We start from the raw sequence: 14,829 nt of genomic DNA, 5'->3' as shown, positions 1-14,829 counted from the left end.
AATATGTTGAAAAAGTCAAAACTTTACATGGGGTGTACTTACTTTTTCACGTGACTATATATATATATATACATCTTTTTTGCTTGTACAACTTCCTTTTCTTGTAAAAATTTGTGGTGTTTTCCGTGTGTGTTTTGATACTTTTATAATAAAAGCACACAAAAAATTCTCTTTCTCTGTTTCTCTCTTTTCCTCTTTCCCTCTTTCCCTCTTTCCCTCTTTCTCTCTCTCTCTCCCCCCTCTTTCTCTCTCTCTCCCCCCTCTTTCTCTCTCTCTCCCCCCTCTTTCTCTCTCTCTCCCCCCTCTTTCTCTCTCTCTCCCCCCTCTTTCTCTCTCTCTCCCCCCTCTTTCTCTCTCTCCCCCCCCTCTTTCTGTCTCCCCCCCCCTCTTTCTCTCTCTCTCCCTCCTCTTTCTCTCTCTCTACCCTCTCTCTCTACCCCCTCTTTCTCCCCCCTCTTCCTCCCAACTCTCCTGGTATTTCCATCAGCGAAGCAACAGGTGGTATTTGCTCGTGATTTGCTGGATATAGATACATATTAGGAGGTCTGTTTGTGTGTGTGTTTGTGTGTTTGTGTTTGTCTCGTCGGTCGTTATCCCCATATTGCAGATTTCAGAAGGCGGAACAGTCCTCCCACTAGTGCCGGGGGTTCACGGTGAGGAGAAGACCCCAATTCTCTCTGCGTGCATGTGTATCGTATGGCACCAACTCTGTGGGTTGACCTGGGTTTGTACTGCTTCATATTTTACGTAATTAAAATGTTTGTATTTATCAGAATGAGCAAGTTAATCATTCGATAAATACAAGCAGAGAGCCTGTCCTTACGGATGGGTTAATTGCCTCACTTTTATAATGTCTTTCGGTGTTTTATGATGACTTGTAATACCGGCTTCCACAAGGTGGTGCTAATCAATACAGTATACATGTACATCGAGAGAATTGGGGTCCCACCCCTATCCCGAACCCCTGTGCCATGAATTTATTTTACCCTCTAAAAACTTCCTCTGCAGCCCCAAGTACAAACAGCAGTTTTCAACTCATTCCTTCCAGTGGTTCAAGAGTGCATAGATGTCGAGCACACACAACAAACACAAATACACACACAGACATAACAAATTGTATTAGAGTATGATTACTTCATAATAACTATTCTTTATCTTCTCTGTTTCAGAAATTGTGAGCACAGTATAAGGAGTACAGTAGGAAAAAAAAAGTGCCTGTTATCCTTGACCAAGATGCTCTAACAAAGCTATTTTGGAGGCAGTGAGAGTGTGCAGTGTGCAGGTTAGTGGGATGGGTTATGGAGGGAGTACGAATAGCTAAACTGCACTGCCGAAGCTAAGACCTTGCAGGAGGGAAGGAACTATCTCCTCATGCCCCTATCTCCCCCCTCCCATTTCCCCCTCTCTGTTGGTTTGGGAAGGCGTGACTGGATTAGAGCACGTGGGGACATTGGGCTTGTCTGCTCTGTGCACGTGGTGACTGTGGCTTGAACTCCCCGAAGTCCTCGGGCCAAGCGTGGAGCTGAAAAAGGGGGAAGGTAAGCCTCAGTTCAATTCCATCCCATGCATGTTGGTCGTCATGTAAGCATGTTTTACCTTTCTTCCGCTCGGCATGACTTTAAGATCAAGTTGTTTTGACTGTGTGTTAAGGCAACGTCTCAGGAACGCTTACCTGTTTCCACCTATATAGTTCATCCTTCTCGTCTTATCTCCGTGCTACGTCGATCCAGATTTCTCGTCTTGCTCCTTTTCTGTTTTGTTATTTCTTTGCTTTGCGTTTTTTCCTCACTTTATTTCTAATTTTTCTAACTGCTTTTGTGCTCAAGTTTAAAAAGGATTGAATATGTTACCTGCTTTTCTTCTTAGTTTTTATTTGTATTGTAAACCTTTTGTACACAATGTTTACACTGAACAGTTGTCCTTAAATATGAAGTTTCCCACTTTATTGTTGATGCAACAGCAATGCAATGCATGACCTTTACGTACGGGGCCTACCTAAGAACTATAAAAAATCGACAAAGATGATTGGTCAGTTAAAGGTCAAAATAATTGTGAATGGAGTACAGATAGACATTGAAGACAAGTTATTAGTAAAGAATGTGGGGGACGTTTAAAAGGGTCTACAAACGAGATTCTCGTGATAGTGCAAGACGTGTGGAAGGAAAGACTCTCCAGGCGTGTACATAGAAAGAAAAAATAAATGTTCATGGTTTTTTTATCAATTATATATTTTATACTTTTATTGGAGAATGTCGGCATACCTTTGAGTTGTGCGAGTGTCTTGATTGTATAACTCTCTGAATGCTCCTCGTCGGTGGAAAAATGACTATTTTTGATGGTCCTTTTAATCCCGGACCAGCCCATTGACCTTATTTTTGACAAAAAAGAATTGGTTTTGCGAAAACTGCAATTCCGATTGGTTAAAGTACGTAAAAGTAGAAGGGAAAGTAAAATATAGTTGTAAGTTTGTTTTGATGAAAAAGTGCAGGAAACTTGTGTAATCTTTTCTTCTTTGATTTACTAAATGTTTTTATTTGATGTTTTTAATGATGTTTTTATTTGATGGTTTAATTTTTTAAATAATTTTTTTACATTTTTATTTTTAATCTAAATTATTGTTTGATTTTGTTTTTGAAAACTGCTCTGCTTTACTAAACGTGATGCTGGCTCCTTTGCCAAAAGCTGGCCTAAAGGTAACCCGTTACCTTTTGTCTCATGCAACAACGCTGCCTTCGTACGATATGCTATCTGCCCTACTTTTGGAATGTCCACGCATCTGATGAGCTGCAAGTTCCCAAATATAACTTTACTCTGCGCAGCTCCGTGCTGTTCATCGTGTCTTGCTTTGCGAGCTGTGAAACAACGGACGAAATGTTGCTCTAATCGCGAGATCAGAAACTTGGTAGTAATGACGTTTTCATGAACAATTTCGTCAAAATAAATGAAGGCTCTTTGTCTTTGTTTTTATCCTGGTTTGTAAAACTTTTCTGTTGTCAAATGTTTCATTTTTGAGATTTCTTGCTTTTAGAGACTTTGACATTTGGTAAATAAGCAATGAAAAGGGCTTCTTAAAATGTAAGTAGGCCTACTATGTTGAATGGCTTCTGCTGAAGTTTGGCTGGCTTGTGTAGGCCCAGTGGAGTCACCACTAATAGCTTGCTCACAGTGGCTATGTAACCATAAGAGGGCAGACACATGGCAGAGCATGAGCAACGGGGGCGGGCGTTGCTGGATAGCCTTGGCAAGGTGCTGTGGACAAGTGCATTTGGCACATTAATCCTGGTCGTGTGCAAGAGGCTGTGTATGCATTTTGAATATAAATGTAAACACCAGTTTTTAAAATTTAAACACACTAAACACTTCATTTCATGTCGTATTTACTATCATTTCTAAAAGCATAAATAAATACCCTTCAAAAATATTGTATCAGTGTATATAGGTGTGCCTTGTCAGGGATTGGCTGTGAAACACACATATAACGTCATTCACATTTTTGGAACATATGACGTCATCATGGTGACATCAGTTTAGACTTGAACTCAGGCCAAGGCTTACAAGCTTTAAATAAATAAATATCCATATCATCATGAAGGGTAATGTTCACTACAAAACGGGTCAAGCTTAGTTTATTAAGCTTCCATGTTGTATCTGTACCTGTGGTGACCGGTTGCAGTACCAGCTGGCATGCCACTGATGGATGGCAAAGAAGTTGTCGGGGTCACCGGTGGAGGAGGAAAACGAGTCGTTCGCCGTGTCGTACGGAAGGTTGTGGAAGGGGGCAGTTTACTTCGCTCACCCTCAGTATGGTGCCTTCTTCTCGCACTAACCTTCACCTGGTCAGCTGTGGCTGTCGTCATGTTTGAAGTGGTCGACGTGCAAGATTTTCTGGGTGAGCTTGGGACCAACGACGATGACACCATTTGGTGGTGAATCAAATGCAGGTGGCGGTGCAAAGCCATTGATGCTAATCTAGGAGTACATAAGTAGAAGTACGTTTAAGCTGTGATGGTATGTTAAGTTGACTAAATATACATCACATAAAAAAATGCATCACACAACAAATTCCAAGATGTCGCTCTGAAGCAAAATTATCTTACTGTCTGCACTTTACTGGATAAATGTCTTCACTTTAACTCTATTTAATGCAGTCGTTCATAGCTGGGCTTTAATGAAGGAATGTAGATCATGAATTGTTTTCCTTTTCTTTTGTTTTTTTTGTTTCTAGACAAAATTCACCCCAAATCTTGGTGTACGTATACTAAGTCAAGGCTCATGTAAGCTAACACATATAATATACAATAAAGGGAGCAGGAGATACGATGGGGGCAAAGAACACAACAATAGAGTACACAACACCAGTAGAGAACAGGGACATCAGGAGATCTGTGGAAGGGAGAGGACTGGGGCAGGAACACGGGATAAACAAGATGGACACCACAATTACTTTCAGGAAAGAAAACGGAATTTGAAGGAGGTAGATTTGGGGTGAATTAACAGCGGTAGAAATGATCAAGGTTTGGGAAGGGGGAAGATAAGATATGGTGGTGGACAGCTGTTTTGAAGACCTGGAGGAAGGAGTGGATGAGATTGTGGGAGTTTGTTCCAGAGGTGGGAAAAAAGAGAATGAAAGAGTGAAGGTGAGCAGTGAGTCTTGATTTTGGGGGTTTCACCAGAAGAGGGTTGCTGGCAGATCTTGTGCGTCCTGCAGGATTATATGGGGGCAAAGCATAGACAGAGCACAGACAGAGCGGGGGTGCAAGGCCAGGGAGGAGTTGGTAGAAGACAGAAGGACCGCCAACCTGCCTGCGGGATGATTCTAAAAGCCTTGGTTCCTACAGTGTGAAGCCGAGCTAGATGTGAGGCAGGAGCACCAACCCAGAGGGGAGAGCAGTATTCCATCAAGCTGCGGATGAAAGCTTTTTATGTGGTGAAAAGCTGAGTAGTGCCAAGAAAGGACTTCAGACGACGGACGATGCCCAGTCGGCGACTGGCGTTGGAGGCCAGCTTGGAAATGTGGTTTTCCCAGGAAAGATCATGGCAGATAGTGAGACCCAAAAGCTTGAATGACAGAACTTATTTGAGAAGATTGTTATTCTCGCTCTTGTAAGGTGAGTACAGAGACTGATGGGTTTGCGACAAGATTTTGAGGCAAACACAGAGTTGAGGCATTCAGGTTTTCACGTGCGGTGTCAGTTGTGTAGCCATTTGAGGTAAGATAGGAGATGGAGGGGGTAACAAACACCAGAAACAGATTTGACCAGATGCCACCAGGATTTGGAGGAAGGCGACAAGATTGAGAGTTTAGTCCTGAGAGTAGAGAGATAGTGTTTCCTGGCTCTTCTGAGGGTAGACACACACTTGTTCCAGGCTCTGTGGAAAGAACTGAGAATACCTTTAGTTGGATTTCCCTTGCATGAGGCGAAGGCAAGTTGTTTCATGGCATCTGCCTCACCACACGATTCAGTGTATCTTGGATGGCAGGAAGTGTGTGACAACTGAAGGCGAGATGGGATGAATCTATGCATGAGAGAGAGAAAATTTCTTTGGAAGAATTCCCAGGATAAGTTGATGTCAGAGGCAGTAGAGATGGGAGACCAGTCCTGATGATTGATGGCTGGTTGAAGACGATGCCCGTTGGCCTGAGTGAAATGCCGTACGGCACTGAGGAGGCTTTCGGCACTGAGGCACTGAGGAGGCTTTCTGAGAATGGCCAGAGAGATATCCACTTTAACATCAAATGATCAGATGAACCGATTGGAGCAGAAGAAGAACAGCAGACATTTGCAGGGAAGTTAGTCATGACCAAATCAAGAAGAGATTATGTACCATTGACTGAGATCTGAGTCCGGCAATTGAGAGATTGTGTCTGTCCCAATGATTCACAGAATTCCTTTGCTGAGATGTCATGGCAGGTGCAAGAGGTACCCACACCCAGCCAGCTGGCATGATGACAACTGAAATCGCCATACAAGAGGAAGAGAGAGTTGGGTTGAGTGAATAGAAGTTGGTCCATGTTGTCAGAGAGTGAGATGTAAGTGGAGTCATCACCGTTTGGTGAATGGTACAACACACATATGAACAAAATGTGGGAGCGGAGGGGAAGCCGTAGCCAGAGGTACTCATGGGGTTTGGGAGGTGTGAGAGCAGTACACGGAGAGTGAGAAATAGCGTTTTTTATATACAATGTAACCCCCCACCAGGACGAGGCTCAGGTCTATCATACCGAAGGAGAGAGTAACCAGGGAGAGATATGAAGGAGTGAGAGTTGTCTTGAAAGAGGAAGGTTTCTGTTAAGCAGATCAAGTCTTGTTTGTGAGACGCAACCTGTATAGAGAGATCAGTCAGGTTTGAGCGAAGGCCGCAGATGTTTGAAGTCCATTCTGTAAAGGAAGAAGGAAGGGGCTGGGCATCAGGTACAATAGAGGGGAGGGTGAGAGAGGGTAAGATGAGAGAGGAGAGGAGGAGGTAGAGAGAGCAGATGACAGTGTGTTCGGAGATTGCAGAAGAGCAAGGGGAGAGGGTACGATGAGGAGAAGGACAAAACGATAGGTGGTGATGGGATGAAGCACAGTGAGGAGCAATATGAAGGGGGGGGGGGGGGGGGAGGGGAGGGAGCGGGAGCGGGAGAGGTGGAGGGCAGAGGGAAATAGAATATTGGAAGAGGGGGGGGGGGGGGGAGGTGGCAGCTTTGTAGATGAGTTGAGAGGAAACTTTGTGAAAGAGGGGTGAGAGGGGAGATCTGAAAGGGAGGAGTGAGGGGGGAGTTTTGAAAGGGAGGGGTGAGGGGGGAGTTTTGAGGGAGGGGTGAGGGGGAAGTTTTGAAAGGGAGGGGTGAGAGGGGAGTTTTGAAGGGGAGAGTTGAGGTGGGAGATTTGAAGGGGAGGGTTGAGGGGGGAGTTTTGAAAGTTTAGAACGATTCATGAAATTCGAGCATCCAAAACAAAATGGGGTTTTTGAGATTTTCAATTGGAGATATGGTGAGGAATAAAGGTGAGTTTAGAGATTGGAGAAAGGAAGAACTGTAAGAGATTGAATTTTTTTGAGTCAGAATGATTGAAAGAGCTATTTAAAGACAGCGTTTTGAATAGGAAGAAGAAGAGTGAATTGTTGTCGAATAGAGAATTCAACATGGGAGAAAGAGGAAGTTTGAACATTGTAAAAGGCACCGTGAAAACCATCTAGGTTAATCTTGGTGTATGTAAGTAGATAGCTGGTAAAAAAAAAATTCCGAAGTTAATACCGCCATTGATGCAGCGTCATTTACACCACTTTATTTAACACATTACAATAGTTATTCGTGTCTGTTGTTTTTGTCATTTATGACGTCCTTAAAAAAAGTCGATTTCTTATTTGGAATGATTTTCAATTTTGTTCAATTGCCAGACAGGTAGACAAACGAAATAAATTTACTCACTTCTCTGTGTGTGCACGATCAGGATGAGATTCAGAGCCAAAGTACTGCTAAACCACAGGTTCATTTTCTGATTCATGTTCCGATTTGTGTTGAAAATATAACTTTCAATTGAAATTAAGTTGTTCCTCATAAACTGACGTTTGTGTACAGACACACAGACAGACAATGTTGTACAGACACACAGACAGACAAAGTAAACCAATTGTTTAACCCCACTTTTCACTTTGTGTGTGCATGGGGTAATTATATTGTTTTATTATCATTATTATAGACTAGCAAAAGTACCCGGTGTTGCCAGGCAACGCAGTCACGGGAATATGAAGAGAGCAGGAGAGAGAGAGGACGGGAGGGGAAGGTGGTGGGAGGGATGGAAGCAGAGAGGGGGGGGAGAGGTGAGGGTAGAGAGGAAGGTGAGAGGGAGGGGAGAAGGGAGGGGAAAGAGGTGAGGGAAAGAGGAAGAGGTGAGGGAAAGAGAAAGAGGGGTGGGGAGATGGAGAGGAGTGGGGGAGATGGAGAGGGTGGGGGAGATAGAGAGATGGGTGGGGCAGAGAGAGATAGAGAGGCGTGGGGGAGGGAGAGTGAGAGAATGGAGGTGAGGGTGTGGGGGAAGGGGGAAGGGGAGGTGAGAGGTGGGAGAGGGAATGGGGAGGGGAAGGAGGAGCGGAGAGGGTTGTGCTTAATGTTGTAATTTTCATCATTTCCCACGTTAATCTTTAAAGTTTGTCAGGTAGTCAAAATTTATCGGATTTCCACCAAATTTGTTGTGGTTGAGTGTTCAACCACTCCAGCGACTACCAAAACCACACGTCATCTCGCTTGCATGGCCACGCACCTGTTCAACCACTCCAGCGACTACCAAAACCACACGTCATCTCGCTTGCATGGCCACACACCTGTTCAACCACTCCAGCGACTACCAAAACCACACGTCATCTCGCTTGCATGGCCACGCACCTGTTCAACCACTCCAGCGACTACCAAAACCACACGTCATCTCGCTTGCATGGCCACGCACCTGTTCAACCACTCCAGCGACTACCAAAACCACACGTCATCTCGCTTGCATGGCCACGCACCTGTTCAACCACTACAGCGACTACCAAAACCACACGTCATCTCGCTTGCATGGCCACGCACCTGTTCAACCACTCCAGCGACTACCAAAACCACACGCCATCTCGCTTGCATGGCCACGCACCTGCTCAACCACTACAGCGACTACCAAAACCACACGTCATCTCGCTTGCATGGCCACGCACCTGTTCAACCACTCCAGCGACTACCAAAACCACACGTCATCTCGCTTGCATGGCCACGCACCTGTTCAACCACTCCAGCAACTACCAAAACCACACGTCATCTCGCTTGCATGGCCGCGCACCTGTTCAACCACTACAGCGACTACCAAAACCACACGTCATCTCGCTTGCATGGCCACGCACCTGTTCAACCACTCCAGCGTCTACCAAAACCACACGTCATCTCGATTGCATGGCCGCGCACCTGTTCAACCACTACAGCGACTACCAAAACCACACGTCATCTCGCTTGCATGGCCGCGCACCTGTTCAACCACTCCAGCGACTACCAAAACCACACGTCATCTCGCTTGCATGGCCGCGCACCTGTTCAACCACTACAGCGACTACCAAAACCACACGTCATCTCGCTTGCATGGCCACGCACCTGTTCAACCACTCCAGCGACTACCAAAACCACATATCATCTCGATTGCATGGCCGCGCACCTGTTCAACCACTACAGCGACTACCAAAACCACACGTCATCTCGCTTGCATGGCCATGCACCTGTTCAACCACTCCAGCGTCTACCAAAACCACACGTCATCTCGCTTGCATGGCCGCGCACCTGTTACGTTTATGCACGAGAGTAATCAATTATGCAGATGAGCTGCCGTCTCGCCTGCCCACCGGCCATGTATCACGTGGTACATTTGCCTGCAGGATGGGACAAAAGGTGTAATTTCACTTTAAAACATCCATTTTTCATTAATTTAGTTTCAGTATCATATGGAGCCTCTTGAAGTTCTTGGAGTTCTATGGAGTTCTTGGTCCCCTAAAAATGTTAACCCAAGTCTCATAGACTTTACAAATAAGCAGTCCACAATGGGGGGGGGGGGGGGGGGGGGGCAGGATGTCCGGCCAAGAGGGAGGTGCATAGCATACAGTATCTTTTAAAAAACTGACAGTGAAATCACGTGGGGTAATTATTCTGACAATGTGTCATTACTTTGGTAGGTGCGTGTGTGCATCATGTGACCGAAGCTAGGCAAGGCCCATATTAGGCCTCGCCCCATACATTACATCAAAATCACTCAACGCAATTTATCAAAATCTATCGGATTTTCGCGGATTTTATTCCAGTCGAGCCTTATGCCATCTCGGCGATCATAAAAACTGAAAACAGATATCGGATTTCAGCTAATATAAGGCTGTGGGGACGTTCAAAACCCCCAAAAAACCTATCTTCTTCAAAGAAGTTCTACCAGTCATAAAATGTGATTTTTAAGGAATCCAAGAACCATCCTTACACATTCCAATAGCTTACAACATCAAGCATGCAATGACGTGTACAATTCAGTGAAAACTTCATTTACACATCTTCGTTAGCAGAATCAGCATGATCAGGATAATGTTTGCATTGACTCAGTCACTCGATGAAGTAAATTAGTCAAAACTGTACCGATTCTCACCTAATTTGTTTTACTCGGGTTTTTTTTTTTCCAGAATCAATCAATGAATCAAGGACGTTCTTGTTCTGAAGCCATTCCAGTGTTTCTTTGGCTGTATGCTTGGGGTCATTGTCCAGTTGGAACGTAAATCTTGGCCACAGTCTTCGGTCTTTTGCATTCTGAATGAAGCAGGTTCTCCTCAAGGATTTGCCTGGATTTAACTCCATTCATTGTTCCCTCTATCCTTACAAGTCTCCCAGCCCCTGCTGCTGAAAAGCATCCCCATAACATGATGCTGCCACCACCATGCTTCATGGTAGGGATGGTGTTACGTAGGTAATGAGCTGCGCTCGGTTTCTGCCAGACATAGCGATTTGCATTAAGGCCAAAGAGTTCAATTTTAATCTCATCAGACCACAGAATATTTTGCCTCATGTTTTGAGTCTTTCACGTGCCTTTTTGCAAACTCGAGGCATGCTGTCATGTGCCTTTTTCTCAGCAGTGGGTTCCATCTGGCCACTCTCCCATAAAGCGTGGACTTGTGAAATGCTGCAGAGACTGTTGTCCTTCCAGCAGGTTCTTCTTCAAGGATCTCTGTAGTTCTGTCATAGTGGTCATTGGGTTCTTGGTCACCTCCCTGACCAAGGTCCTTCTTGCCCGGTTGCTCAGTTTGGTCGGATTACCAGCGCTAGGAAGACTCTGGGTTGTTCCATACTATTTCCATTTCCTAATGATGGAGCGAGCTCACTGTGCTCTTGGGAACTGGAAACACACAAGAAATTGTTTTATACCCTTCCCCTGATAAATGCTCCTCACAATTATATCTCGGAGTTCTACGGACAGTTCCTTGGACTTCTTGGTGGTGTTTCTGCTCTGACATGCACTGTCAGCTGTGGGACCTTGTATAGAAAGGTGTTTCTTTCTAAATCATGTCCAATCAATTGAATTGGCCACAGGTGGACTCCAATCAAATTGTAGATACATCTCAAGGATGATCAAAGGAAATTGGATATAACTGAGCTCAATTTGGAGTGTCTTGGGCAAAGGGGTTGACTACTTATTGACTCAAGACATTTCAGCTTTTCATTTTTAATTACTTTGTAAATAAAAAAAATAAAAAAATAAATCTCACTTTGACATTATGGGATATGATGTGTATATCAGGTACAGAAAATCTCGATTTAATCAATTTTAAATTCAGGCTGCAACACAACAAAATATGAAAAAGTCAAGGGTGTGAAATGTGAATACTTGATGAAGGCACTGCATATATGGGCAGACCGTCTGCATTGCATCTTGTTGGTTGTTCTTACACAACCCTGTGGCTGCTTGGCTGCATAGTTTTCTGGGGGGAAGGCTGTACCACTGTACCCCAGAATGTGGACGGTGGTTATGTTTTCACCCCTGTCTGTTTATTTGTCTGTCTGTTTTTTGTTTGTCAGTGAGCAGGATATCTCAAAAAGTTATAGACAAATTCGGACAAAACCTGGTGGACAGGTTGTGTGTGTGAGTGATCTTGACGAATCGATTCAATTTTGGTGAACATCTCGATCTGCTTCTGGATCCGAGAATTTTTTAAAGTCATTCTTCACCATTGAGGTGTTGTTGTTGTTTTGTATGTAGCCAGTGGCTGCTGGTTGCATCATTTTCTGCAAGTGCAGCTGTGCTGCTGATGCAGTGTCCCTGTTACCAGTAATCTAGTGCTCATTTTGCCGACCTTGGAAGGTTAATAGGCTGGGTCAACCCACCCGTTGTTATTTCAATGGCACACCATTGGATCGAATTCTTCAGCCATCCAGCCACCTTAATCATTAAGCCAATACCAGGCTTACCATTGAGTGAAAGGGCCAAAAACGATATATTCAGTGATAGAGCCAAAACTTAAAAAGTGACAAGAACAAGCCAATTCGATTTTGTTTAAGGTCCAAATGCAGATCACAGTGGATTACAAAACGTAAACTATTCAGCCTGGCAGAGGTATGTGCTCTACCGAGTGCCATTCTAGTTTTATCCTTGCGTAAACTGATAAGTTATACTTTGGAAATACGCAAGCAGCAGTGAATCTCGCAGAACATCTGAACACTCAAACATGGACTCTTCACTAAGTCGTACATATAGTGTGGAAGAAAAAAAAAATTGAGAGGCTTGCAGGAGAAAGGATGAGGTGAGGAAGAGATAGACACTTGGTCCTCACTTAACATTGTAGTTGCTTTCTGGAAAAATATGATTTCAAGCAAAAAAAACGTTAAGCGAATCACATTTTCCCATAATAATTAATGTATAAACTAGAGTTATGTTCTTTTGAACGTTTCTTGTGCAAAAAAAGCATTCAAAGTTGATATACTACACGAGTATCCTACATTTACCACAAAAATGAACTTAATTTTTTTTTAAATCTTAAATAAAACAACATATTAAAATGAAATTTACTAAATATACAATAAATATGAATTTAAATAAGATAACACTCACCAGTGATGGGTGTGAAGGTTGTTCGTCGATGTGGGGCTAGGTGGATTGGCGAGTAGTGGACTTGGGGCAGCCCACCTGCTCTCCCGATATCAATTGCTCAATCCCCGAAGCCTGGTGTTGGCTTAGCGGTTAGGGTGCCGGCTTGGGATCCTAGGATCCTGGGTTTGAATCCCGGTCGATCGCTACATTAACATCAGGGGGGTTGACTCAGCCTGTCATCCTTCCGAGGTCGGCAAATTGAGTACCAACTTGCTGGGATGACTGATCATGGTGTGTACCCCGATTTAGAATAGGTACACCGTATCCCTGCACATCGTAAGAGGCAACTAAGGGTTGGCATCAGGAAGGGCATCCGGCCATTAAAAAAAAAAAACATTGCCTCAAACAGGGAACCATGATTGTCATGGGGCCCGCAAGGCTAATCACTGCTCTGGCGGGGAAAATGGCCTTAAAACGATCATTCATTCATTCATTCAATCCCCGCCATTAAAACACTTTAAAATTTCCAATTTAATTTCATAACCAATTGTTTTTCTTGTTTTCTTATTACCGGCCTCAGTACTTTCACTTATTGAGCGTTTTGACTCGTATTTGTATTGAACACACTCCAATTGAATTGAATCACACTTCAAACAATATTAAAATGGCATGATATAAATGTTCAGCATCTACAATCTACATACATCTCCATGTTTACGTGACACAAAATAGTTCACTGTGGGTTGCTGGCAAATTATGTAATAGCGAACATCGCGACGTTAAAGGATATATGTTCTCTATTGTATCAGTGACGTTAAAAAAAACAGCGTTAAGTGAGGAATTACAGAATATGGTAATTAGTGGAGTGGAAAAATGCTAGAGGACTGGAGAAAATTATTGCAACCGTTTCTGAATAACTATCTGTGCAACTAGCTTTCGATGATATAAAGTTGCTAAAATGAATACCAAATACAAGGCTTTACCTTTACTTATGATTAAAAATTATTCTCCCCCCTCCCCACTTCCCAAATATATATTTAGCTCAATGACTGGTTATTTACCACGATGAAATTGGGAACACTTAATTTGGCGTATTTGGCATTCCCATCTGAATACTTCCCATAAGATGCATTTACCCAGGCTCAAGTTCCATGTACTATGTTGATTGGTCCATTCCAAAGAGACGTCCTTGTAATTTGTGGAGAAGTTCACTTGCGTCTCTCCTCCCTCCCGACGCAACATTTTGATCAATTTAATCGGAGCCATTTTAAGGAATTTTTTCACATTATGAAAAGGCAGAAGATCCCCATTTGTCAATGTCCGACGTCGTGAGTTCATCTGTTGGTAAATAAAGCAATTTACAAAATGTCCCCAATATTACCCACCCATCTTGACAACGTTGTTATATTGTCATGTGGTAAATTGAAAACCTTGCCTTGAGTCATTTGGTAATACTTAAATGTCACTTTCTATATGCAGGAATTAACAAGATTGTCATCTCTGATCGCATGCCCTTTTTAGTCGTGAATGAAAAAACCACTTGTGCAATCGTGCAGCTTAATTTGTTTCATATTGTTACTTTATTCTGTTTCACCCTTACCCGCATTGTCATGCAGTTTTATAACATTGCAGTGATTATTAGATTGGTTGTTCCACCGTTTGTCAGGCATAAATCGAAGTTTTCCTTTCTTTTTCCAACCATGATGCTCGCGCAAAATGAAATGCCAATGAACAAAATTCCTTTTTAACTGTCGTCTATCTTTGATCGTTGGCATTGCATTAACCTGCAAGTTCAGAAAACTCATCCTTAGAATTGTTATTCTGATAAACTTGAACTGTGCTGGTGCGATTCAGAGAACAGTTCTTTGATAATTTTCCTCATTTTCATTCCTTATTGTCATCAGGACAATTCCAATCAGATCTCCAGATTAATTGGACGGTGATTGTATGCTATAGCAATTGTGCAATGTGATGTGTTAGAATTTCCTTTAACATCCAGAGACTTGTCATTCAATATTTGCTTGAAAAGCACAAACAGCGCTGTAATGTTGATCAGTTATTACTGGAAATACTGTGTGTGATATGCATGTTGCGGTAATAATAATAAAAAACTAGGATTTTAAATGTTTTTTTTTTAATGTGCAGGGGTGATGCTCATGGAAGAGTAAGGTAGAACTGACATTGGGACAAACATCAAGGGAATCAATGAAGATGATAAGAGAAGAGGGAGGAGGGGAGGAAACCCTGAAACAAGCAAGTAAGAGGATTGGGT

At 43.3% G+C, this 14,829-nt stretch overlaps 1 protein-coding gene across 1 annotated transcript in view; it reads left to right on the top strand.

Moving 5' to 3' along the window:
* The first annotated feature begins 1,562 nt into the window (after window positions 1-1,562).
* The window catches only part of LOC137433137 (uncharacterized), a 131,370-nt gene continuing 118,103 nt past the window's right edge, over window positions 1,563-14,829 (top strand). The window contains exons 1-2 of the mRNA XM_078783346.1: window positions 1,563-1,581; window positions 3,674-3,889. Coding sequence (XP_078639472.1) covers window positions 3,685-3,889 — 205 coding nt within the window. The 5' untranslated portion in view covers window positions 1,563-1,581; window positions 3,674-3,684. The remainder of the gene's footprint in view (window positions 1,582-3,673; window positions 3,890-14,829) is intronic.

This window comes from Myxine glutinosa, chromosome 8 (assembly GCF_964187855.1).
Source record: "Myxine glutinosa chromosome 8, kmMyxGlut1.1, whole genome shotgun sequence".
NCBI classification, from domain to species: Eukaryota; Metazoa; Chordata; class Myxini; order Myxiniformes; family Myxinidae; genus Myxine; species Myxine glutinosa.
This window is presented reverse-complemented; position numbering and strand designations above follow the sequence as displayed.